This window comes from Aethalodelphis obliquidens, unplaced genomic scaffold (genome assembly GCF_003676395.1).
Source record: "Aethalodelphis obliquidens isolate GAN/ISIS:26980383/991018 unplaced genomic scaffold, ASM367639v1 scaffold100, whole genome shotgun sequence".
Lineage (NCBI taxonomy): Eukaryota > Metazoa > Chordata > Mammalia > Artiodactyla > Delphinidae > Aethalodelphis > Aethalodelphis obliquidens.
The window spans coordinates 2,792,035-2,812,742 of record NW_020838044.1 but is presented as its reverse complement, the minus strand read 5'-3'; the positions used below and the strand labels follow the sequence as shown (position 1 = coordinate 2,812,742).

The window sequence follows — 20,708 nt, the reverse complement described above, 5'->3', positions numbered from 1 at the left end:
ACACACACACACACACACACACACACACACACACACACACACACACAATTACTTACTTCCCACTGCCTGAATGATTTTTAATGAAACCATTCCCCATAAGCACCTTGGACTTAGGCCATAAAAATACCAGTGGCTATTGTCTTCGAAAGTCCCTGTTACGTGGGGAAGTTCACAAAAACAATGGCTATAAATTTAATGATCTTTCCACCAGGCATTTTACATATGCTATCTCAGTTAATGTACCCTCAAAACAACCCTAGGAGTTACCTACAGAGGAAGGGTTAAGGCACAGACGGCTTATTGCTGGGGAGGACAGTGGTTGCCCACCTAGCCTCCATCATCTTGTTCTCCCTTCCCCACAGAATCCCAGCTGGCTCCCAGAGGTAGTGGTGGAGGTGTTAAGAAATGGTTGAACTCTAGATATATTTTGAAGATATAATGCCCAACAGAATATGTGAGAGACTGGCCGTTAAGTGTGAGAAAAAGAAAAAAGTTAAGGATGAGATTGGGCATGAAAAGTGTTGGGTAAACTGGAGGACTTCATACAAGTACAAAATTATACATTTTATTAAGAAACGTGAACTTCTCCATTATGGCCTCTCTCCGCCATGGTGTACAGAGACCCTTTTTGGCTGGAGGAAGTTTTCCCCTCTCAGCCAGGCTCCGTCATTGCAATTTCTTCTAATTATTAGTGTGCGCAGACTCAGAGGGAGCAAATGGATTTCAAGAAGAATGTTGCCAAAATAGGCAGAAGGTTCCATCCCAAGCTAAAAATAAACCATTTTTTAATCCATTGGAAAACTTACCTCAATAATCCAGAGCCAGCTGTACCCTATCCTAGCTCCTCCATGATGCCCTTCTTCCTCTCCACAGCTCACAGCAGGCAGGGAAGACTGAGGGTCTTCAGGCTGCTTCCCTGACTCCCCTAGGATGGATGCGTGTGGCTGGAAAGAAATGGAGGTTGCCCTGGTCAATTTTGATAACTCAGATGAAATCCAGGAAGAGCCAGGCTATGCCACAGACTTTGACCTAACCACCCCAAAAGGCCAGACTGGGAGCAGCTCCTTCTCCAACTGGAATATCTTCAACAACGACAGCACCAACCATGAGACGGCCTTCTCCAAGCTCCCAGGAGACTACATGGATCCCCCAGGGCCTGAGGCAGCGGTCTTGAATGAAGGAAACCAGCGGGTGATCATCAACATTGCTGGGCTAAGGTTCGAGACCCAGCTCAGAACACTCAATCAGTTCCCAGAGACCCTCCTGGGAGACTGGGAGAAAAGGATGCAGTTCTTTGACTCCATGAGAAATGAGTATTTCTTTGACAGGAACCGGCCCAGTTTTGATGGAATCCTATATTATTACCAGTCTGGTGGGAAAATCCGGCGCCCGGCCAGTGTCCCTATCGACGTCTTTGCTGATGAGATCACCTTCTATGAACTGGGCAGTGAGGCCATGGACCAGTTCCGAGAGGATGAAGGCTTCATCAAAGATCCTGAAACATTGCTCCCCACCAACGACATCCACCGGCAGTTCTGGCTCCTCTTCGAGTACCCTGAGAGCTCCAGCGCCGCCCGTGGTGTGGCCATGGTCTCTGTTTTGGTCGTGGTCATCTCCATCACCGTCTTCTGCCTTGAGACACTTCCCGAGTTCCAAGAAGACAGGGAACTGAAGGTGGTGAGAGACTCCAGCCTCAACATGAGCAAGACCGTCCTCTCCCACACCATGTTCACCGACCCTTTCTTCATGGTGGAGTCCACCTGCATCATGTGGTTCACCTTCGAGCTGGTGCTCCGCTTTGTGGTCTGCCCCAGCAAGACCGACTTCTTCAGGAACATCATAAACATCATCGATATCATCTCCATCATCCCCTACTTTGCAACCCTCATCACGGAGCTGGTCCAGGAGACAGAGCCGAGCACCCAGCAGAACATGTCCCTGGCCATCCTGAGGGTCATCCGCCTGGTGAGGGTCTTCCGCATCTTCAAGCTCTCCCGCCACTCCAAGGGGCTGCAGATCCTGGGGCAGACGCTGAAGGCTTCCATGCGGGAGCTGGGGCTGCTCATCTTTTTCCTTTTTATTGGGGTCATCCTTTTCTCCAGTGCAGTCTACTTTGCTGAGGTAGACGAGCCAGAGTCCCATTTCTCTAGCATTCCTGATGGCTTCTGGTGGGCGGTGGTCACCATGACAACTGTGGGCTATGGGGACATGTGCCCAACCACCCCAGGAGGGAAAATTGTGGGTACTCTGTGTGCCATTGCAGGGGTCCTCACCGTTGCCCTCCCTGTGCCTGTCATTGTCTCCAACTTTAACTACTTTTACCACCGGGAGACTGAGAATGAGGAGAAGCAGAACATCCCAGGAAAAATTGACAAACTCCTCAACAGTGTGGGCTCAAGAATGGGCAGCACAGACTCTCTTAGTAAGACCAACAATGGCTGCTCCTCAGAGAAGTCTAGGAAGTGATGTGTCCAGGGCTTCTTGGCCCCCTGAGTCTCCGAGTCTCTCTGTGTCTCTCTCCCCAGCCCACCTCTTGCTCTCTGTCTTTTCAGAAACCAAAATGTATCATTTGTGACGAACAGGCCATCTTTGATTGGAAGCTATTTTAATAAACTGATACTTCTGCTCTATTTTCTGAGCTGTGTCTTTTCAATCGACTGTAGAAAGGTCCTTTCCTATGAGGGGGTAGTTCAGGTCCTTGCTACTCACCTGTGGTCCCCAAGACCATCAGTATCAGCATCATCTGGAAGCAAGGAAATACAGAATCAAAGGCCACCTCAGACCTGCTGAATCAGAATCTGCATTTTTACAAAATCCCAGGGGATTCATTGTCACATTAAAGAGGAAGAAGTCCTGGCTCTGGTGTCCCTAAGAGGAAGCACATTAAACGGCCAGGGATGGCTATGAGCAATGAGTAAGTGCTCAGAGTTGTTTGATAATAATACCATACAGTTGTGTAGCATTGCATACATTTTCCAAAGCTCTTTCACCTACATCATCTCACTGCATCTAAAAATAACCAGTAGAACAGATTTGATGATTATTTCCCCTTTGCAGATAAACAAACCAGGAGACAGCAACTTACCTAAGATCACCCGGAAACAGTGACACAGTTAGCGCTGGAGCCTGAGTCTCCTACCTACTGGTCTGGTGCTCTTTCTACTAATGAAGAGAATGTGATAGAATTGGGTGCAGGAGGAGAGGAACTTGAGGGGTCGGTCTTTCAGAGGATCCAGGAGGCAAACTTCTGGGCAAGCAGACTCTTCCCGCGGGGTCCCCCTTCTCCATGCAGCCTGGGAGGCAATGCCGGCCTGGTCCCCTTGCTCCTCAGTCCCTCCCTTGGACAGTGGACAAGTAGAAACGTTCCCAGATGTTTTTCTCTTGGCCCATCTCCATGAATTTGTGCAAAGACTGGGATCCTGAGTTTGGGAAGTATATATACCAAGGCCTCGGAGAGCTGCTCCAGGAAAGTCCACCTGCCTTGGGGTTCAGCTCCCACTGAGTCATCAGGAATTGACCAGTAGCCTGTGGGGCAGCTGGGGCAGGAACAGCAGGAGCCTAAGACATGTGTGCAGAGGCCAGGCACACACACACACACCCCGCCCCAAGGAGGGCTATTGTCACAGGAACTGCCCTCTTGGGAGAGGATCTTCCTCAGTCCATCAAGCTCCCAGGATTGGAGAATGGAGTTGGGATTCCCCAAAAGGCAGGAAAGGAAGTCTCCCCTCTGTCCCTCCCTCCTCACCCCTCAAGTAAGGAGGCCTGTGCCTTCCTCCGACCCAATACTCAATGTCTGGCCATGCCTCAAAGGCGAGTCAACACCAGAATAATGCCCCTGGGCTGCAGGCCACTGCACAGCTCCACTGCACACCCACAGCACACAGCCCTGGAACACGCCCAGATCCACACAACTGCAGCCCCAGGTACCATCACACAGCTTCCACTTCAGGACAGTCGAACAGATGAACTGGAGTGGGAGGAAGCTGCTTCTTTCCTTTCCTACGTCCTTAGTCTGGGCCCTAGGAAGCTGGACTTAGCCATTTTAAGTCCCCCTCCTGCTCTAAAAGTCTCAATCTCCTTCTTGCATTTTAAATCCAAGATGTAATTTAGCACTGAGTCATGAAAAGATCTAGCCTTGGCTTTACAGCCCTTGGACCTGGGCAAGCTGGACTCCTGTCCCAGGCCTGAGCCTCAGAGTTCTGGGCTTTGGAATGTCTTCCTCACAATTTTCTAAGGTCCCTTTCAATTCTTCCTCTTCAGGTCATTCTCCAATTCTTTACCCACACTTCACTTCCAAGCATGTGGGGTTGACAAGATGTCTTGGACTTCCACCTGTGGGATTGCCCTGAACCTCTGTGCCAGCCTCCAGTGCCAAGATGGTGGTCTAGTGAACAGATCGCTCCCACTGTCTTTTGTGGCATTTCTTTTACAGGATCACACAAGCTCAGATGCCAGGATGGTGATTGCACTCTGATTTGGGGCGATGTAAATTTTTATATACACCAGGCCCTTACAAAAACCATTTGCCCAGAATCCAAAGCGTATTTGACAAAAGAGCCCACATGCCCACATTCTGCCTTCTGGGAGCCACGTCATCATGATCTTTTACACCAAAACTTCTCTCCACAGAGAAACCCTTTGCCCTCACACGTCAGCTCTCCAATTTTGCAACGTGAGGAAACTGGTTCAGAGAGGTTCAAGGACACATGGCCAGGAAGCAGTACAGAGGGATGTGAATTTAGGTCTCTTTGATGCCAAAGTGTATCCCACCAGGCTGCCTGCTCAGAGCACCCTAACCCGGAGAACGGCTTCTGCTGGGGCAAGGAAGTGGAGCTGTGTCATGCAGGCAGGCTTGGTGCATTCCTGGGAACAGGGAGGCTCTTCTCCTAAGGCCCCTGCTTTCTTATTCTCTCTGATTCCATGTTCAGTGGCTGAGCCACAGGCTGGCCTTACACCTTCACATACTGCAAACAGGGTAAGATAATGAGACCCCAGAGCAGACTGGACCAGTGCCCCCAGAGGCCAAGATAGAGCCCTGGAGCCTACAGCCCCAGCCATTTTCTTCCTGGGATCCTGCAGGAAGAGTCCAGTCTAGCAGGACAAAGGGAGCCACTCTTTTTCTCTAGCTAATCCAGTTACCCCACAAGGTTAGGAGGTCTGATCAGAGGCTTCTGAGGCCCAGAAAGCAGGTCCAGGCCTTCAGGCTTGAGTCAGGGAGCGGGGCTGCAGAAGCAAGCCCTCCACTCCCCATGCCGCTGCTGCCAGTAGGGCTGGTGTCACAGTCCTGTGGGCCAGCGCTGAGTCATTTATTTCTTCCCCAGCAATCCAGGGAGATGGGCTTTGGGAGCCCCTTTCACCATCCATCTGTCCAGCCTCCTGTTTGCAATGAGATATGTGGTCCACAGTGGAGCACACAAGGTGACTCACTGACAGAGGGAAAGGAGAGAGGCAGGGCAGACAGGACAGGGCTGCCGAGGGGGTCAAGTGCGAAACACAGAAGGAAGGATATTCCCACTCTCATCAAGGAGGGAAGGACTGGTCAGCAGCTGGGCTCAGAGAAGCCTGTCTTAAGGAGGGCAGAGCAAGGCCTGAGGCTTCATTCAGCCACTTAATATTTATTGAGCTCCTACTGTGTGGCAGACAATTTATAGCCACTGAATAAGGACACAGAAAGAACAAAAGTGTCCCCTTAAATTTCCACAGTAAAAATATGCAAATAATGTAAGAGAAACAACAGAAACATTTTCAGAGAGTGCTACAACTTGCAGAAGGCTTCCAAATCTTGTGTTTTCTCTTCTACAATATATATCATGCCAGCTATCTTTGGGAAGAACTGTGCAAGTCAGGACTAACAGTTGTGTCTATTCATCATTCTCTTTGAAAAGTGCTTTATAAACCACAAAGAGTTTCCAAAATTTAAGGATTTTTTGAGTAGAAAGCTCCCTAGACTTGGAATCGAAGGACCTGGCTGATTTTTAACAATTGTATGACTTTGGCCTCAATGAGCCTCAGTTTCCTTACATGGAAAATGGAGACGAAAAAAAGGCCAACCTCACAGCAAACAGGGCAGTTTCCCCCCTCCCTCCACAGCAGGGAGTAGTCTCAGGGTCCTCCCAGCATCCCTCTCCCACCCAAACTGGCCAACCAGGCTCCTCAGGACCTCTGCAGGTGGCCAAAGTGGCTGCTTAGGACCTGCCCTCTGTTTGAGACATGTCCTTTTGTGACTTCTTACTTCTCTCGTTCTTATACTTGTACTCAACCTCTTTGAACTTACTTCTAAATCTAAAGAAACAGACAGCGTTACACCTGCCTCACCAGGCTGCTGGGAAGAACTTCCCCGCGACTTGCTCAGCACTCCCTGACAGGACACAAGCTGCTGCAGGAATGCGATGGGCAGGATGCTTCCAGTTGCAGGTGGCAGAAACCCAATCAAATGGAACCAAAAGAGAGGGCTTTATTGGCTCACGTGACTGAAAAATGCAGGAGAGCTGATGGTAGGCCTACTGGGCCTGGAGACTCACACTCCACCTGGAGCTCTCGTCACTTCTGTCCATCGCCCTTGTCTGCTGGTCTCTGTTGGACAAGCAAGCATTCTCCATGGGGAGGGAGCATGGCAGTCCCCAGGCCCCAGCCTTATCACCATCTAACCAAAAATACATAAATACGTATAATCGTCTTTGTATCTAATTACTATCTTTAAGTCCTCACATGTTAGATCAAAAAGATAGGCATTTTGGGGCTTCCCTGGTGGCGCAGTGGTTGAGAGTCCACCTGCCGATGCAGGGGACACGGGTTCGTGCCCCGGTCCGGGAAGATCCCACATGCCGCGGAGCGGCTGGGCCCGTGAGCCACGGCCGCTGAGCCTGCGCGTCCGGAGCCTGTGCTCCGCAATGGGAGAGGTCACAACAGTGAGAGGCCCGCGTACCGCAAAAAAAAGAAAAAAATGATAGGCATTTTTGTCTGTCTGGTCCAGCGCTATAGTCCCAGGGCCTATCTCAGCACAGAGCACGTGTTCAATAAGTGCTTTTCTGAATTAATGAATTGTCCCTTTAAGCTCTCCCTCCCAATTACCCTAAAGATACCAAACCAAGCCACTCTAGGCCTGTTAAGATTTTGTTCTACTCCCATGTTCCCCCAAATCCCAGACCTTCAGGCTGAAGCCAGATATTCCATAATGTAGAGTATGATGGGCAGGTGCCCCTTGGAGGCATTATGGGGGTGGGCTCTGGGGCCTGGGTGTAGCCAGGGAGGGGCCCAGGGAGGCCTGGCCTAGAGCATGCTCCAGCCATCTTTAGGGAAATCTTCCTGTCCCCTCCCTCTGGGGCTGCTCGGCCTGGTGGACAGGAGGGAGGATGGCAAAAAGCCCCACTCTGCAGGTCTCCCTGTCTAGGATCCCTTCTCAAGATTCCCAGTGGAACAGCTGAGCCTTCAAAAGTTTGCTCGGCTCAAGCATCCCGGATGTCCAGCCTGCCCAGTCGGTTTGAACTGCTCGCCATCACGCCCTGGCTGCCCAGCCCTCGCCCCCCTCAGCAGGCCCTCCTCCCATGGAGTCCTCCAGGCCCACCTCCACAGCAGCTTCTGGGGAAGGAGCGCACTCCCCACTGGTGCCAAGGCACCCAACAGCCCTCTCGCCAGCCCCACCCTTCAGGTCCTGGGATGGAAAGGAAAGAGACACCCAAAGCGTTCCTGCCCAGAAGCTGATTCCAGCCCCCTAAAAAATAAAATGCATTCACCCCGCGGAGTGCAGCGCTCCAAAGTCCCTTTGAAGTGAGAGGAAGGAAGTCACCCAGTCTCCCCAGAGACCACTGAGTCTGCCCGGCCGGCACAACCTAGAGACAGGAGAACGTTTGCCTTCAGACGCAGGGATGAAAAGGAACTGGAGGTGCAGGGAGCCGGGGAGATGGAGGAAAGGAAGATCAGACGAATCTTTGTTATTGCATCTCAGGGGAAGCAGAGGTAAGAAACTGCTTGAGAAATGTCACCGGATAATGAATGCTATTTCACTCGAGCGCTGAGGTGTCAGTCAGATGCACGCAGAGGGATAACAGCCATCCTCCTTAGGGACTCTGGGTGGATCTTCTGCTCTTCCGAGCCCCCTCCTTCCCACCTGACCCTATTGTTCTATTGTCAACAGGAAGAATAAATATAACAGGAAAAGATAAATATAGCAGAAAGATAAATAATACAAAACTCCCAAGGCTATTGTGAGAATTAAATAAGATAATATATGAAATTCCTTACCAAAAGGTAAAACACGCTACAAAGTAGGAGGAGATGGCAGAAGCCTAAGATCAAAACTCCCCTGCAGGTGGTAAACCCTTCAAGGGCCTGTGCCTTTTTAATGTTAACATCCCAACACAGTGCCTGGTGCATAATAGATGCTCAACAAAGCAAGGGAGGAAAGGAAGAAGAGAAAGAAAGGGGCATCCAAGGCAGAACTGAGGCCACAGGAGGGCGGACTGAGAGGCCCCTGATTCCCCCAAATGATGATCATCAAGACCCATTTACCTGGAGAGTTTGAGTTGAAGTAATTTCTTGACACAGAATCTTCTGTTCAGGCCCTGAATTCTCTGTTTTCTGAGATTCCAAGCAGGAGAAGAAAATGAACGCCCACCACGTGCCCAGTTCACTTTCTTAGGCATGTAGACAGCATGCTCTCTCTCTCCTCCAACATTCACCCCATCCCTGCTATGAACCAGACACCAAAAAAGGCTCTGGGGTTACAGAGACCGAAAGGGGTCTCTGCCCTCAGGGGGTGGAAACAGCCTTCTCAGAAGAGCCAGAAATCCACACCCTCCCTGAGGATGGGTCTGAGGCCTGTGCCTCCTGATAAAACATCATCTTTCTGAGCTCTTCCTGTGAGTGAAAAGCCAGCCACCCCTCTCAGTCCCTGGCCCCTTCAAACTCAAGGGGCACCAAGCCCGCAAGAGCCCACCCCCTAACCAGTCCTGGGATAGAGCCTACAAAGGAGAGCCTAAAACCGTAGCTCAGTCTCCCCCAAGGCGTTCCACTCCATTAGAAGTGTCGGCACATTCAAGTGGGAAAGAATCTGAAGCCCAGGAGGGCAGTCCTGCCAGCACTGACACAAATTCTAGTCCTGGAGAATTCTCTTGCCAGAGAGAGCAAAAGGAGAGTGATGTTCCCTTCCAATTCTGAAGGATCAAGTACCAAGATGCTTCCCTTTGAGTGGAGAGAGGGGAAAGTTTTGCGTTTTCCAAAAGAGGCTCATCTGGCCTTGTCTTAGAGAGAGTGAGGACCTCACTGCAGGAGGTGGAGAGAGAGGCCAGGCGTGTGTCTCTCTTTCTCTTCTTTGGGGTGACAAAGAGGCACTGAGGGGAAGGGAAGGTTTTTGGCCGGCGCCGGAAGTCTAGCATGTTGGTAATGGAAGAGGTATTTTTTAAAAAGCTTAAATAAGTGAGTAGAAAGAACAAAGAGCTGCAACTCTTTGAAACTGGATAAAGGGGCAAAAAAAGAGGGGAAAAGCTAAGACTAAAAATAGCTCCTTGTAAAGGAAAAAGGTGTTCCGATATCTTGAGGTTTGTTATAATTTTCTCAAAAACATCATCTGTAAATGAAATGCTCAAGTTCAAATGTTTAATGACAGATGGGTGCTTTTTTTAAGTTAAGTAGTCTTGGAGCACTTTACTTGCTAGGGAACCACAAGCAGAAATGGCCGTGTTGCATCTGGAAAGTCAGGATGTGTAAGGAGCCCAGGCTTGACAGTCCTTACATTACAAGTCCAGGTTGCTCAAACTCCCTGAGACTCAATCCTTTCAACTATAATTTGGGGTTATTAGGGGTAATTCTTCAAGAGAATTAAGTGAGATATCGACTACAAAGCCCCCTTCATAGAACTGGCACTAAATAATTAGTAGATTTCTGCCCCACACCCCTCCCCTCCATGAGATCTCAAAAAATGTTTCAAAACATAGGCAGGATTCCTGTTGCCACTTGGTGACAGCATACCTGAGCTCAGGGTGGCACAGCACTCGGAACACTCCTGAGCAAGCCTCTGGCTTCTGCCTCTGTGGGATCCTTGGACAGTATCGCATTTTCCCACAAAGCAGGGATGCCTCCTTCCACGCTCCCCTATGACACCTTGCTGTGTCTTCAGAATTCCTCCTTATGCCAGGAATAACCACAGTAGTAATTAATGCTGAGGGGGATTATAAAATGATTCCATACACGTGATTATCTCACTTGAGCCTCACAATAACCCTTCAAAGTAGTCGAGGAGGTTTGGGTATTTGCCTCACTTTAGAGTTGATGAAACTGAGATTCAGAAAAGTTCAATGACTTGTCCCAGGTGTCACTGTCTACTCTTTGGTGGGCGGGGACCTGAGCCTGTGGCCTCCCCCTGACACCTGACACCACAGCTGCCTCCCCGAGCAGGGTCTCACAGAGCACGGCTTGTCAGACAAGGAACGTTTGCTCTGGAAGAAAATGGGGGCAGGAAAGGAGAAGGAGCCCCTTCCTTCTACCCCGTGGGGATTAGTCTTTCCTGTAGGCCAGATGTTTGTTCTGCGTCTTCTGGTGAGTATGACTGTATCAGTTTACCAGGGCTGCCATAACAAAGTACCTCAAACTGGGTGGCTTACACATCAGAAACTTATGGTCTCACAGTTCTGGAGGCTAGATTAGGGCCCACCTAATGACCTGTTTTAACTTGATGACCTCTGTAAAGAGCTATCTCCAAATAAGGTCACATTCTGAGATCCTGGGGGTTAGGACTCCAACATATCCTTTGGGGGGGGGCACAATACCCCATAATAATTTTGATCTCCCCTCCCACTTTCCTCTACAAATGAGGAAACTGGTTCAGAGAGGTTAAGTCACATGCCCAAAGTCACACAGAGAGGAAAAGCAGCAGCCACTAGCCCTGATACCAGAGTCTGTGTGGGCCCTACAACACCATGCGCCCTCCCTCCATGGAGCCCACTACCTGCCATGGGAACAGAGGCCACCCCACTGCAGAGTTGCCCCTCACACTGTGTCAGGGATTAAAGTGAAGAGTAGGAGAAACGTTCCCAGCCAGCAACCTTGACTTTCCCCTCCGTCCCTGCCGCTGCCTCCTCAGTGCAGTGGGGGTCAGGAGCAGTGAAGGTGCGACAGGTGAGGAGTGGATGGGAAGGAGAGCGGTGGAAGGCAGTCAGGCGAGGGGTGCTGAGAGCGCTTGGCGAGTCCCCTGAGGGTGAGCGCCTACTCCATCCCGAGTTCCTCAAGCCAGTAGATTTGCAATCAGCAGAATGCCTGAGTAGGTTCTGGAAACAGCTCCCACTAGTGACTTGTAAAATGAAGCTTTTTCCTAAACTACTTGAGTCATGTTTTGGAGTTTCTCAATGGCTTGGTTCCTGCCTCGCAGGACCCCTGAGATCAAGAATTACTTCCACACACGCACACTCACACACACACACACGCACACGCACACGCACACACGCACACACCCTGCAGGCCTGACTCTGCCTCCGACACAATATCCCTGAGCCCTTTTCCAGGGAATGAGAAGTATCCTGGGCTGGGGGGAGGGAAGGAGGAGGGAGGCAGGAACACCCCGGGGGCCCTGGAAAGGGCACAGGACAGAGACGAAGGCAACGCGGGGCAGCCTGACATAAAAGACGTTTCTGGCGGGAAGACTTACACACCCTTGCTCTGCCTCTGTTGTCGCACCTGGAGCGGGGGACCCAAGCTCTGTCAACGTCCCGTTCTTCCCACAACCATACCCTGTAATTCTGCCCCACTCCCCCAGGAAACAAAACTCTGCAAGAGCAGCTATTTTTTTCTTCAGCATCACCTTATTCCTTTGTCTGGGTTGTGTTCCATTTGCCCAGAAAATGTGGAGAGACCCATGCTCTGTGCTGCCCGTGCAGCCCAGCGGATCTGTGTGGATTAGCTGTGCGACTTGAGGCCACTCACCCTCTCTGGGTCTAGCTTTACCTTCTATCATTTCAGGCCACTCCAAACACCCCTCCCTCCAGGCAGCTTGTTCTGATGTCTCCTCTGCCTCGCCCCCACCCCCTCCTTGCCCATTCCATGCCTACTGCCTCCTCCGCTGTGAGCTTCTGGGGAGTGGGCTGTTGCCTGGCTCATCTCCATAGCCTGAGAAGCCCCAGTACTATGTTCCTGGCACAGGAATACAATGCCAACCGAAATACAATGTTCGGTTGTATTTACTAAACTAGAAGTGTAATGACACTGTGATTCCTTAGTGTTGAATGACACTTTACATGGCTATCTATTGCCACATAACAAATTACCCCAAAATTTAGCAGTTTAAAACAATATGCATTTATTATTTCATGGTTTCTGTGCCTCAGGGTCTCTCATGAGGCTGCAACCAGGTGTCAGCCAATGTGGCAGCAGTCACCTTAAGGCTCAAACGGGTGAAGGGATCTGCTTCCAAGCTCACTCATGTGCTCGTTGGCAAGACTTGGTTTCTCCAGGACTGCTGGAGTGAGGGGGACAATTCCTCTCCGGCTGTTGGCCGCAGGTCGCCCTCAGTTCCTTCACTTGTGCACCTCTTCATAGGGCAGCTGACAAAAAGGCAATCTGCTTCCTCAGAGCGAGCAGGTGAGAGGCAGGAGAGGGCGCAAACAAGGCGTGATCCACCGTCTTTGCAATTCTGCCTCGGAACTGATACCCCATCACTTTCAGGTGTTTGTTACAAGCAATCCACTAAATCCAGCCCACACTCAAGAGGAGGGATTACACAAGAGTGTGAATACATGGAAGCAGGGTTTATTGGAGACGATTTTGGAAGGCTGTCAATCACACAGGGTAAAGCATTTCATAGGATATTTTCTCATTTGCCAAAGTGGAGCTAGACCAGGGGAGGGATGATTAGAATGAGAGGAGCATAAGGGAATAGAAGCCACATGAAAATATAAGGTCTCCCACATCCAGATGACTCTTGGGCCAGTCAGCCCAGTTCTCTGCCACTAAGGTACTGGCTGTCTAAAGGTATAACTGTCCTCCTGGCCCCCAAACTCCCAGGTGTTAAATGCTTCCCAGCATGCTTACATTCCTTTAATAATAACATTCTTCATGGCATATCCCTTTGTACAAGGCACTTTCACATTCACTATCTTACTTTTTCCTTATTACTGTCCTTGGTGGGTAGTTCTTTCTTTTTTTAATTAATTAATTTTTTTTCCTTTGGCTGCATTTGGGTCTTCGTCGCTGAGCACGGGCTTTCTTTAGTTGTGGTGAGCGGGGGGCTACACTTCGTTGCTGCATGCAGGCTTCTCACTGCAGTGGCTTCTCTTGTTACGGAGCACGGGCTCCAGGTGCTCAGGCTTCCATAGTTGTGGCACATGGGCTCAGTAGTTGTGGCTTGCAGGCTTATTTGCTCCACAGCATGTGGGATCCTCCTGGACCAGGGCTCGAACCCATGTCCCCTGCATTGGCAGGCAGATTCATAACCACTGTGCCACCAGGGAAGCCCCTCAGTGAGTAGTTCTTATGTGTTCCCATTTTACAGCTGAGAAAACTGAGGCCCAGAAATGTCATGATCACATGGCCTAATGAATGGCAAGGTTGGAGCTGAACCCAGTCTGACATCCTCAATTTTATCTAAACTTTTAAAAACTTGTTTCTCTATCAAGACAGTACCACTTCAAGTGAAAGAAGTTCCACACAATTACAATGTACAGTGAGAAGAAAGCATTTCTATTTATTTCTCTAAAACTTAGTGTCAAGGCAGTTCCATCTTCTCCAGTCTCTTGACTTTGGTGAACAGATACTCCCTGAGGACTTGGAATCAAGTCTAAGCCCCAGCTGGACTCAGGTACCAGCCCTGGGACCTCAGGAGGACACAATGGCATTGGCAGTTCGAGGTTCTGGAGGTAGTTTCTTCCCTTCCCCTACAGTGGTACCCTCTCCCCAACTTAGATATCCATATGCCAATATTCTCCTTCCTTTCATAGAAACAATTCTTAGTAAAGAAAACAGCAGGCTTGGTGGATGGGGCATGGGATTTTGAGGAACAAGTGTCCAGCTGCGATGTCTTAGCTTCAGTCCTTGGCTCTCTGAGTTTTTGTAAGGAGATTATCCTGCTATGATTTGGGGGGCAGGGGTGCTGATGTTGGGAGTACTTGATGGTATTCTAATGAACTGGTCCTGCAGCAGCCATAGAGAAAGGTCACCCAGTGCAGACGAGACAAGGTATTCTCTGAAGGAACTGGATTCTCGTTGTCAGTCTTCCAAGGAGGAGGGTCTTGGGCAGGTGGAGGGTGCCCCTGCCTCTACTACAACCTCCCTTTCTTATATCTAGACCTCAAGGAGGGAAACTATCTGGACATGAGCTTCAGGGCAGACGGCAATAAGATGACATGGAGGCAGAATAATGGTCCCCAAAGATGTCCGCATCTTATTTCCTGAAACCTTTGAATATGTTACTTTAACATGGCAATAGGGGGACTTCCCTGGTGGCACAGTGGTTAAGAATCCGCCGGCCAATGCAGGGGACATGGGTTCGAGCCCTGGTCCAGGAAGATCCCATATGCCGCAGAGCAACTACGCCCGTGTGCCACAACTACTGAACCTGCGTGCCTAGAACCCGTGCTCCACAACAAGAGAAGCCGCCACAATGAGAAGCCCATGCACTGCTATGAAGAGTGACCCCCGCTCGCTGCAACTAGAGAAAGCCCACGTGAAGCAACAAAGACCCAACGCAGCCAAAAATAAATAAAATTTAAAAACAAAACAAAACATGGCAATAGGAGTTTTGCAGATGTGACTAAGTTAAGGATCTTGAGGTGGGAGAGGTGATCCTGGGTTAGGTGGGACCCACAAGGGTCCTTATAAGAGGGAGGCAGGAGGTCAGAGTCAGGAGATGTGCCAACAGAAGCAGAGGTCGAAGTGACGAGGCCATGAGCCAAGGAATTCAGGCAGCCTAGTAACCGGAAAAGGTGAGGAAATCGATTCTCCCTAGAGCTCCCTGAAAGAAGGCAGCTCTCCTGACACCTTAATTGTAGCCCACTGAGACCAATTTTGGATTTCCAACCTCCAGAACTATGAGATAATACATTTGTATTGTTTCAAGCCACTAAATTTGTGCTAATTTGTGGCAACAGCAATAGACAACTAACGCAGTTGGTATTTGTTACAAAGAAATCAGCCAGGAGATAGAGTGTGTCAACACACAGCTCTCAAACCCGACCACCTGGGGATATGTCACTCTTGTTTACTCCACTTTGTGTCATCCAGAGCCTGTGCACTAGAGCTGTGTACCCCTACCTGAGCCAGAGAGTTAAAGGGAGCAGCAGCTTTAACTGGGGAACATGTGGTGATGGCAGCAGTGATGATCAGAGACCCCCGAAGAAGAGGTGACTTGCCAGCAAGGTCCAGCCTCTGCTCTCCAGCGAGACAGCCTCTGAACCAGGCCCACCCTGGAGGATCAGGTCTTATTTCACCAAAGACTGAAGTCACAGCCTTTAGGGCAACCCCAACCCCCCACCAGACATCCTCTGCAGTGCCAGGAGGTCTGACGTGAGAATCATCTGCTCCAGGGTCTTAGACGCTGGGGGCTGCCCACCAATGGATCTAAGGAGACAGTAAAGCTGCCGAAAGCTTCAAGGCAAATCCTAGAGGCAGTGCCTCTTCCCCAGCCCGCCAGGCCCAGTTTGGGCCCCCAAGCCCTGCGGAGCCTCTGCAGGAGCGGCCTGCAGCAACTCCCCCTTCCCAGATGTCCCCATCACGTCATAGCTCTCGGCTGCCCTCTGGCTTTAGCTCTCAGATCCTCTCTCGAAACCTGTTGGGACTATAAAAATGACACCTCATCTGGGGCCCTTTCCAGAGGCTGGTGAAGTCCAGGTGGCCCACCAGGAGTAGCAGAGTGGAGGGAGCTGGTCATAGGCTGCCCCAGGGAGGGAAGGGCTTCCATGAGCCAGCGTAGGGCATGCTGCAAGAGCAGCTGAGTGGGTGCGGTTTCAAGGTGCCAGGCCTGCTCCCCTCTCCTCCATGCAAAGACATGCTCCACCTCAGGGGCTCTGAAGCACAGGCTGAATGGGGACTATACCTTCTAGACTAAAAACTGGGACACTCATTGGCCTAAGAAACAGTCTGGCAGATGGAGTTTGATTTTGGAATTACCAGGGTTTTTAGGACACTGCAATCAATTGAAAGAACAATGGGACAGAGTATTTAAATTCTAAAACACAGTTTCTCCCAATCAATCTCACCATGATAAAGTTCCTGGTAATTGGCACCCCTACCAAGCTCTAAGAGGGTGAACGTTGTGTTCTGCTCACCACCCTGGCTTTAGCAGGTATGTTACCTAAATATTTAATGAGAGAGTAAGAGAGCGTTCACTTTGACAAGGCCCAGGCAAATTCCCAGAATATTTGTCCCAGACCTCAGGCCAGGGCCACCAGCTGCGTGGGAAAGGCCACAGTCCCCTGTGTCACCCTCTTTCACCTCCCTAGCTCAGGAACCTCCAGTGGGGCAAGGGATTTTTCAGTGTCCTTCTGCCCCTGTTCGGGGAGACATGCTGAATCCCACCTAGTACTTGTACCCCCTCGAGGCCTGACCAGTCCCAGAAGGAGCTGCTGTGTTTCCAAGTAGACAAGCAGCTTTAGCCTCCCCGCTGCCCAGGAAGGGGGTCGGTATTTACTTTTCAAGGCTGGATGGGGAAGGACAGATGAGCAGCTGGGTGATGCCGGGCTGACAGACACAGTGGGGAAGGGAGGACACCCCTTCAGGATGCCACCTGTTATGGACCGAACTGTATCGCTCCAAAATCTATATGTTGACGCCCCAACCCCCATTGTGACTGTATTTGGAGACAGGGCCTTTAAAGAGGCAATTAAGGTTAAATGAGGTCCTAAGAGTGGGGTCCTAATCAAATATGACTGGTGTCCTTATACGAAGAGGAAGAAATACCCAGGAATGTGCAGGCACACACATTGACACATGAGGTGGCCATCTCATCTGCAAGTCAAGGACAGGGGACCCAGGAGAAACCCACCCTGCAGACAAGTTGATCTTGGACTTCCAGCCTCCAGAACCAAGAGAAATAAATTTCTGTTGTTTAAGCCACCCAGTCTGTGGTATTTTGTTATGGCAGCCCTACCGGATTAAGACACTTCTCAAGGCAAAGAAGACGCAGAGGTCTGAGTGGTCAGAGGAGACAAAGAGGCCTGGGAGACACATGCACCAGTGCCCAGTGAACTTTGCAAGGGAGCACCCTGTGGGTGGCAGAAAGCCCTTCCTCTTCCTCTTGTGTCTAAATAAATCCTTCAAATACAGTCCAAATCCATAGCCCACCTATGACTAGCATATCCATATGTCACCTTCTACCCTAGCCTGTCAATAGGTCTCTCAGTCCTGAAGCTTCTCAGATCCCAGCTTCTCTCCCTAACTGGTCTGTGTCTGGGACTCCCTGGAAATGGACTCAGGAAAGTGCTTCGAGATTCTCTATTCTTTGCATATTTTCCAAACCCACCAGGGCCGCAGGTGCAGGCACGAGAGCTCTGGCACCAGCATCCCTCCAGCCTTGGCCTGCCTGCCTCTTTGTCTTAGGAGCTGAGGTCAAGAAACTGGCCACCAGGGTGACCCTGGGAGTCCCAGGGCCACAAGCCTAGGTATCGGACAGCCAGTTTGCCGACAGTCCACTCCACTGCTTATGCATGACTCTCTTGATGAGAAATGCCCCCCAGGGAGTTGATTTGGGAAAATTGGCTGAGATTTGGTGCTCCCACGGGGAGGGCCTGGCTTACAGGACTTCCCAGGTTACAGTCCAAAGCTGCAGGAGGTGTGGCTGCCCCTACCCAGGAAGCTCCTTGATGCCTCTCACGGGCCCTAAAAATAAAGCTTCAAGGACACAGCTATTCTGGTCTCAATGCTAGAGGGGGCCCTGGGAAAGAAAGAGACTCTTAGGTTTTGTGGTCCGAGCCAGAGGGGTAGACAAGGACAAAACGGGGGAGGCCCAGCACCTCCGAGGGAACTTTATTTTCGCCCAGACGAGGTGCGAAGGGAGCAGTCTCCAAAAAGGAGGCACAACTCCACAAGCCAGAATGGGGAGACAACTTTGGTCTGCATCTTACCAGCCCCAGCCCGACTCCAGGCAGTATCTCGTGCAGCAGGTCCCCGCTGCTCACCAAGCTCCCTGGAGCTGGGACTCCTTGGGGTGGAGGGCTGTTCGGCCGACCTGGAAGGGCTAACACCGCCCCCAAGCCCCTCAGGCACACACTCGGCACATCCTCACCTGCCAGCTGTAGCTCAAAATGTAATTCTGGTATGACAGATGATCCAGAAAGATGGAGACGGAGGATCCCCAAAAAACAAAGACTGAGAAGGGAAAGGCTAACCAGCGAGAGGTCCTGTGAGCGAGGGGTTTGAGGGCAGGGACCACACCTCCTGTGAGTCAGTGCCTCCTGCAGAAGCTGGCATCGTGCCCTGTACATAGTAGGCACTGAGTGAATTCTATGGTTTGGTTGGCCTGGGGTGATGAGGAATCTTGCCAGATACAAAAGAATGTATACAAAGTTGGCTTTTGAGATTCGGTCACTAGAGGGCGCTCCAGGACAAGTGCTTAGCTGCCTCATGCTCTTAAGCGTTTAGAGGACAGTTTGGAGTGTGTTTATTTTTTCAACAAACATCTTCTGAACAATTGCTCTGTGCCAAACACACTAAGTGCTATGAAGGATACAAAAGGATTGAGACATGATTATTGCCCTCAAAGACAGGGTCATCTCTTTAGAAACATAAGAGGCATGAGCAAAAAATAATGTATCCTTATTTATCTACCAGCAACTTCTATTGGTTAAGGGCTGATTAATCTTCACACACTGTTCCTTCTACCTATAATGCTCGTGCCTCTCTCATATCCACATGCCTTCCCACCTCTTGCATGTCTTTGCTCAAACATCACTTTCTCATGGAGCCTACCCTTCTCACCTCACTTTAGAGCAAAAGCGTGTTCCCCGCAGCACTGCATCATCTCACCCGGCTCTACTTCCTCCCCTGGAGCTTCAAACTGATAGGGATTGAGTAGGCTAATCAAATAGTCAGCTTAGAGACCCCATTAGGGAATTGTAGATAGAGAGGCAACTTTAAGGGGCTTTGGGAGACCACAGGAAGATGAATGGTCACTCCAGAGAGTCATGGGAAAATCCTGAAACGATGTGGGCTTGCTTGACTCATAAAATAGAACTGGTCACTTAACACCAGAGCCGGATTGGCTCGCTTAAAACAAAATCAAGCTAACTTGATTAGCACAAAATCATGCAACAGAGGCACGAGACACGCTCCAAAACAATAGAACGACAAAACAACGGCAGCATGAGACCTATAGCCCGCCCAGCGAGCTCAATAAGTTAATGACCCCCAAAACATGCTCTTTGACCCCTAGGACATGCTCTTTGCACAATGCCCTAAAAACAGTAAAACAATAGTGGAGAATGAGTCCTACAACCTGCCCCGTGGTGGGCACACACACAAAAAACAATCATTTATGGAAACGTGACATGTACTCAAGAAAGACAAAGAAGGTCTTCTCCCCCTCCCCTGTCTTCTTCTGATTATAAAAATGGAACCCACTAAGCACTCAGGGCAGCACAACGCTCGCCTGCCCGCTTGTAAGCCTCACAAGCGTCCTATCCCAATAAATCACGTATCTATCACTTTGCCTCTCACTCAATTCTTTCTGCACTGAGACATAAAGGACGGTGCTCCTGGAGCCCCCTGAAACGACACCTATCGGTTTCAAAGCCGTCCAACCTGCTACGCAGTTTACACACTTCTTGTTTCCACAGTCTGTGCCCCCCACAGAGTTCCATGAGGGTGGAGGTTCCATGTGCTGTGTTCACTGAGGGACACGGTGAATAGAGCAGAGCTTCACACCCAGTAGGTACTCAAAAAATATTTTTTAATAAACAAGACAGGTGACAATTCTAATTAACCTCAAGTAAACCGAGTGGCCAGGGGTCAGCCAGCGAGTATTCCTGCCATTTGGAGGGTCTGGGTGAGGCGGGCATCATGGGCAGTAAGGGGGCTTCTCAGAGGAGGGCACATTTAAGCTGGTCTTAAAGGATGAAGAGCAGCTCACAAGTCAGAGAAAGTAGAAAGGGACATCACATGGAGGGGACAGCTTGAGCAAAGGCCCAGACGCCAGCCCCGCAGGCTGGTAGGTGTGGCCATGGCCGAAGGCTACACCAGATGTTTCTTCTGGCCTCAGCAGGAAGCTGCTGCCCACCCTGGCCCATCGGGGGCCGCAGCTCCAACCAGAGCTCCTGGGCAGCATCCAGGCCATGTTCCTCTGCCTGCCTGGGGCTTTCCCTCGCCCTACCTTCCCACCACCGGCTTCCTGCTTTTAGTGTGTGTTTCACTTGTGTTTCCTGCTGTCAAGGGCTTCCTGGCGTGGGCAACCTCCACCATTCCCGGTGCAGAGATATTCTCCCCTTCTGCTGCTGCAAGCAAGAAACAAACTGCACAGCCCAGAAAACAATCCATCATTTTGTCATAACATTTCCATTTCAAAGACTTTCCTTCCTTTCCAAAGCTTCTCTCTGGCCAAAGCTTCCTCTCATTAGCAAGAGAAGAACTGGCAGGAAAATGAGTGACAAGGAGGGAGAGGAACTGAAAATAGGGCTCTAGGCCTGAGGCCTCTGCCTGTGTACTCAGGGCCAGGGCCGGGGCAGGGACTGGTAGGAGACCTGGAGACTCGTGTGTGTGTGTGTGTGTGTGTGTGTGTGTGTGTGTGTGTGTGTGTG

At 50.4% G+C, this 20,708-nt stretch overlaps 1 protein-coding gene across 1 annotated transcript; it reads left to right on the top strand.

The window, feature by feature from the left end:
* Window positions 1-556: 556 nt before the first annotated feature.
* On the top strand, window positions 557-2,485 carry KCNA10 (potassium voltage-gated channel subfamily A member 10). Its single transcript, XM_027096238.1, has one exon. It carries the CDS (start codon window positions 931-933, stop codon window positions 2,464-2,466), a length of 1,536 nt encoding a protein of 511 aa, XP_026952039.1. The 5' UTR covers window positions 557-930; the 3' UTR covers window positions 2,467-2,485.
* Window positions 2,486-20,708: the final 18,223 nt, after the last annotated feature.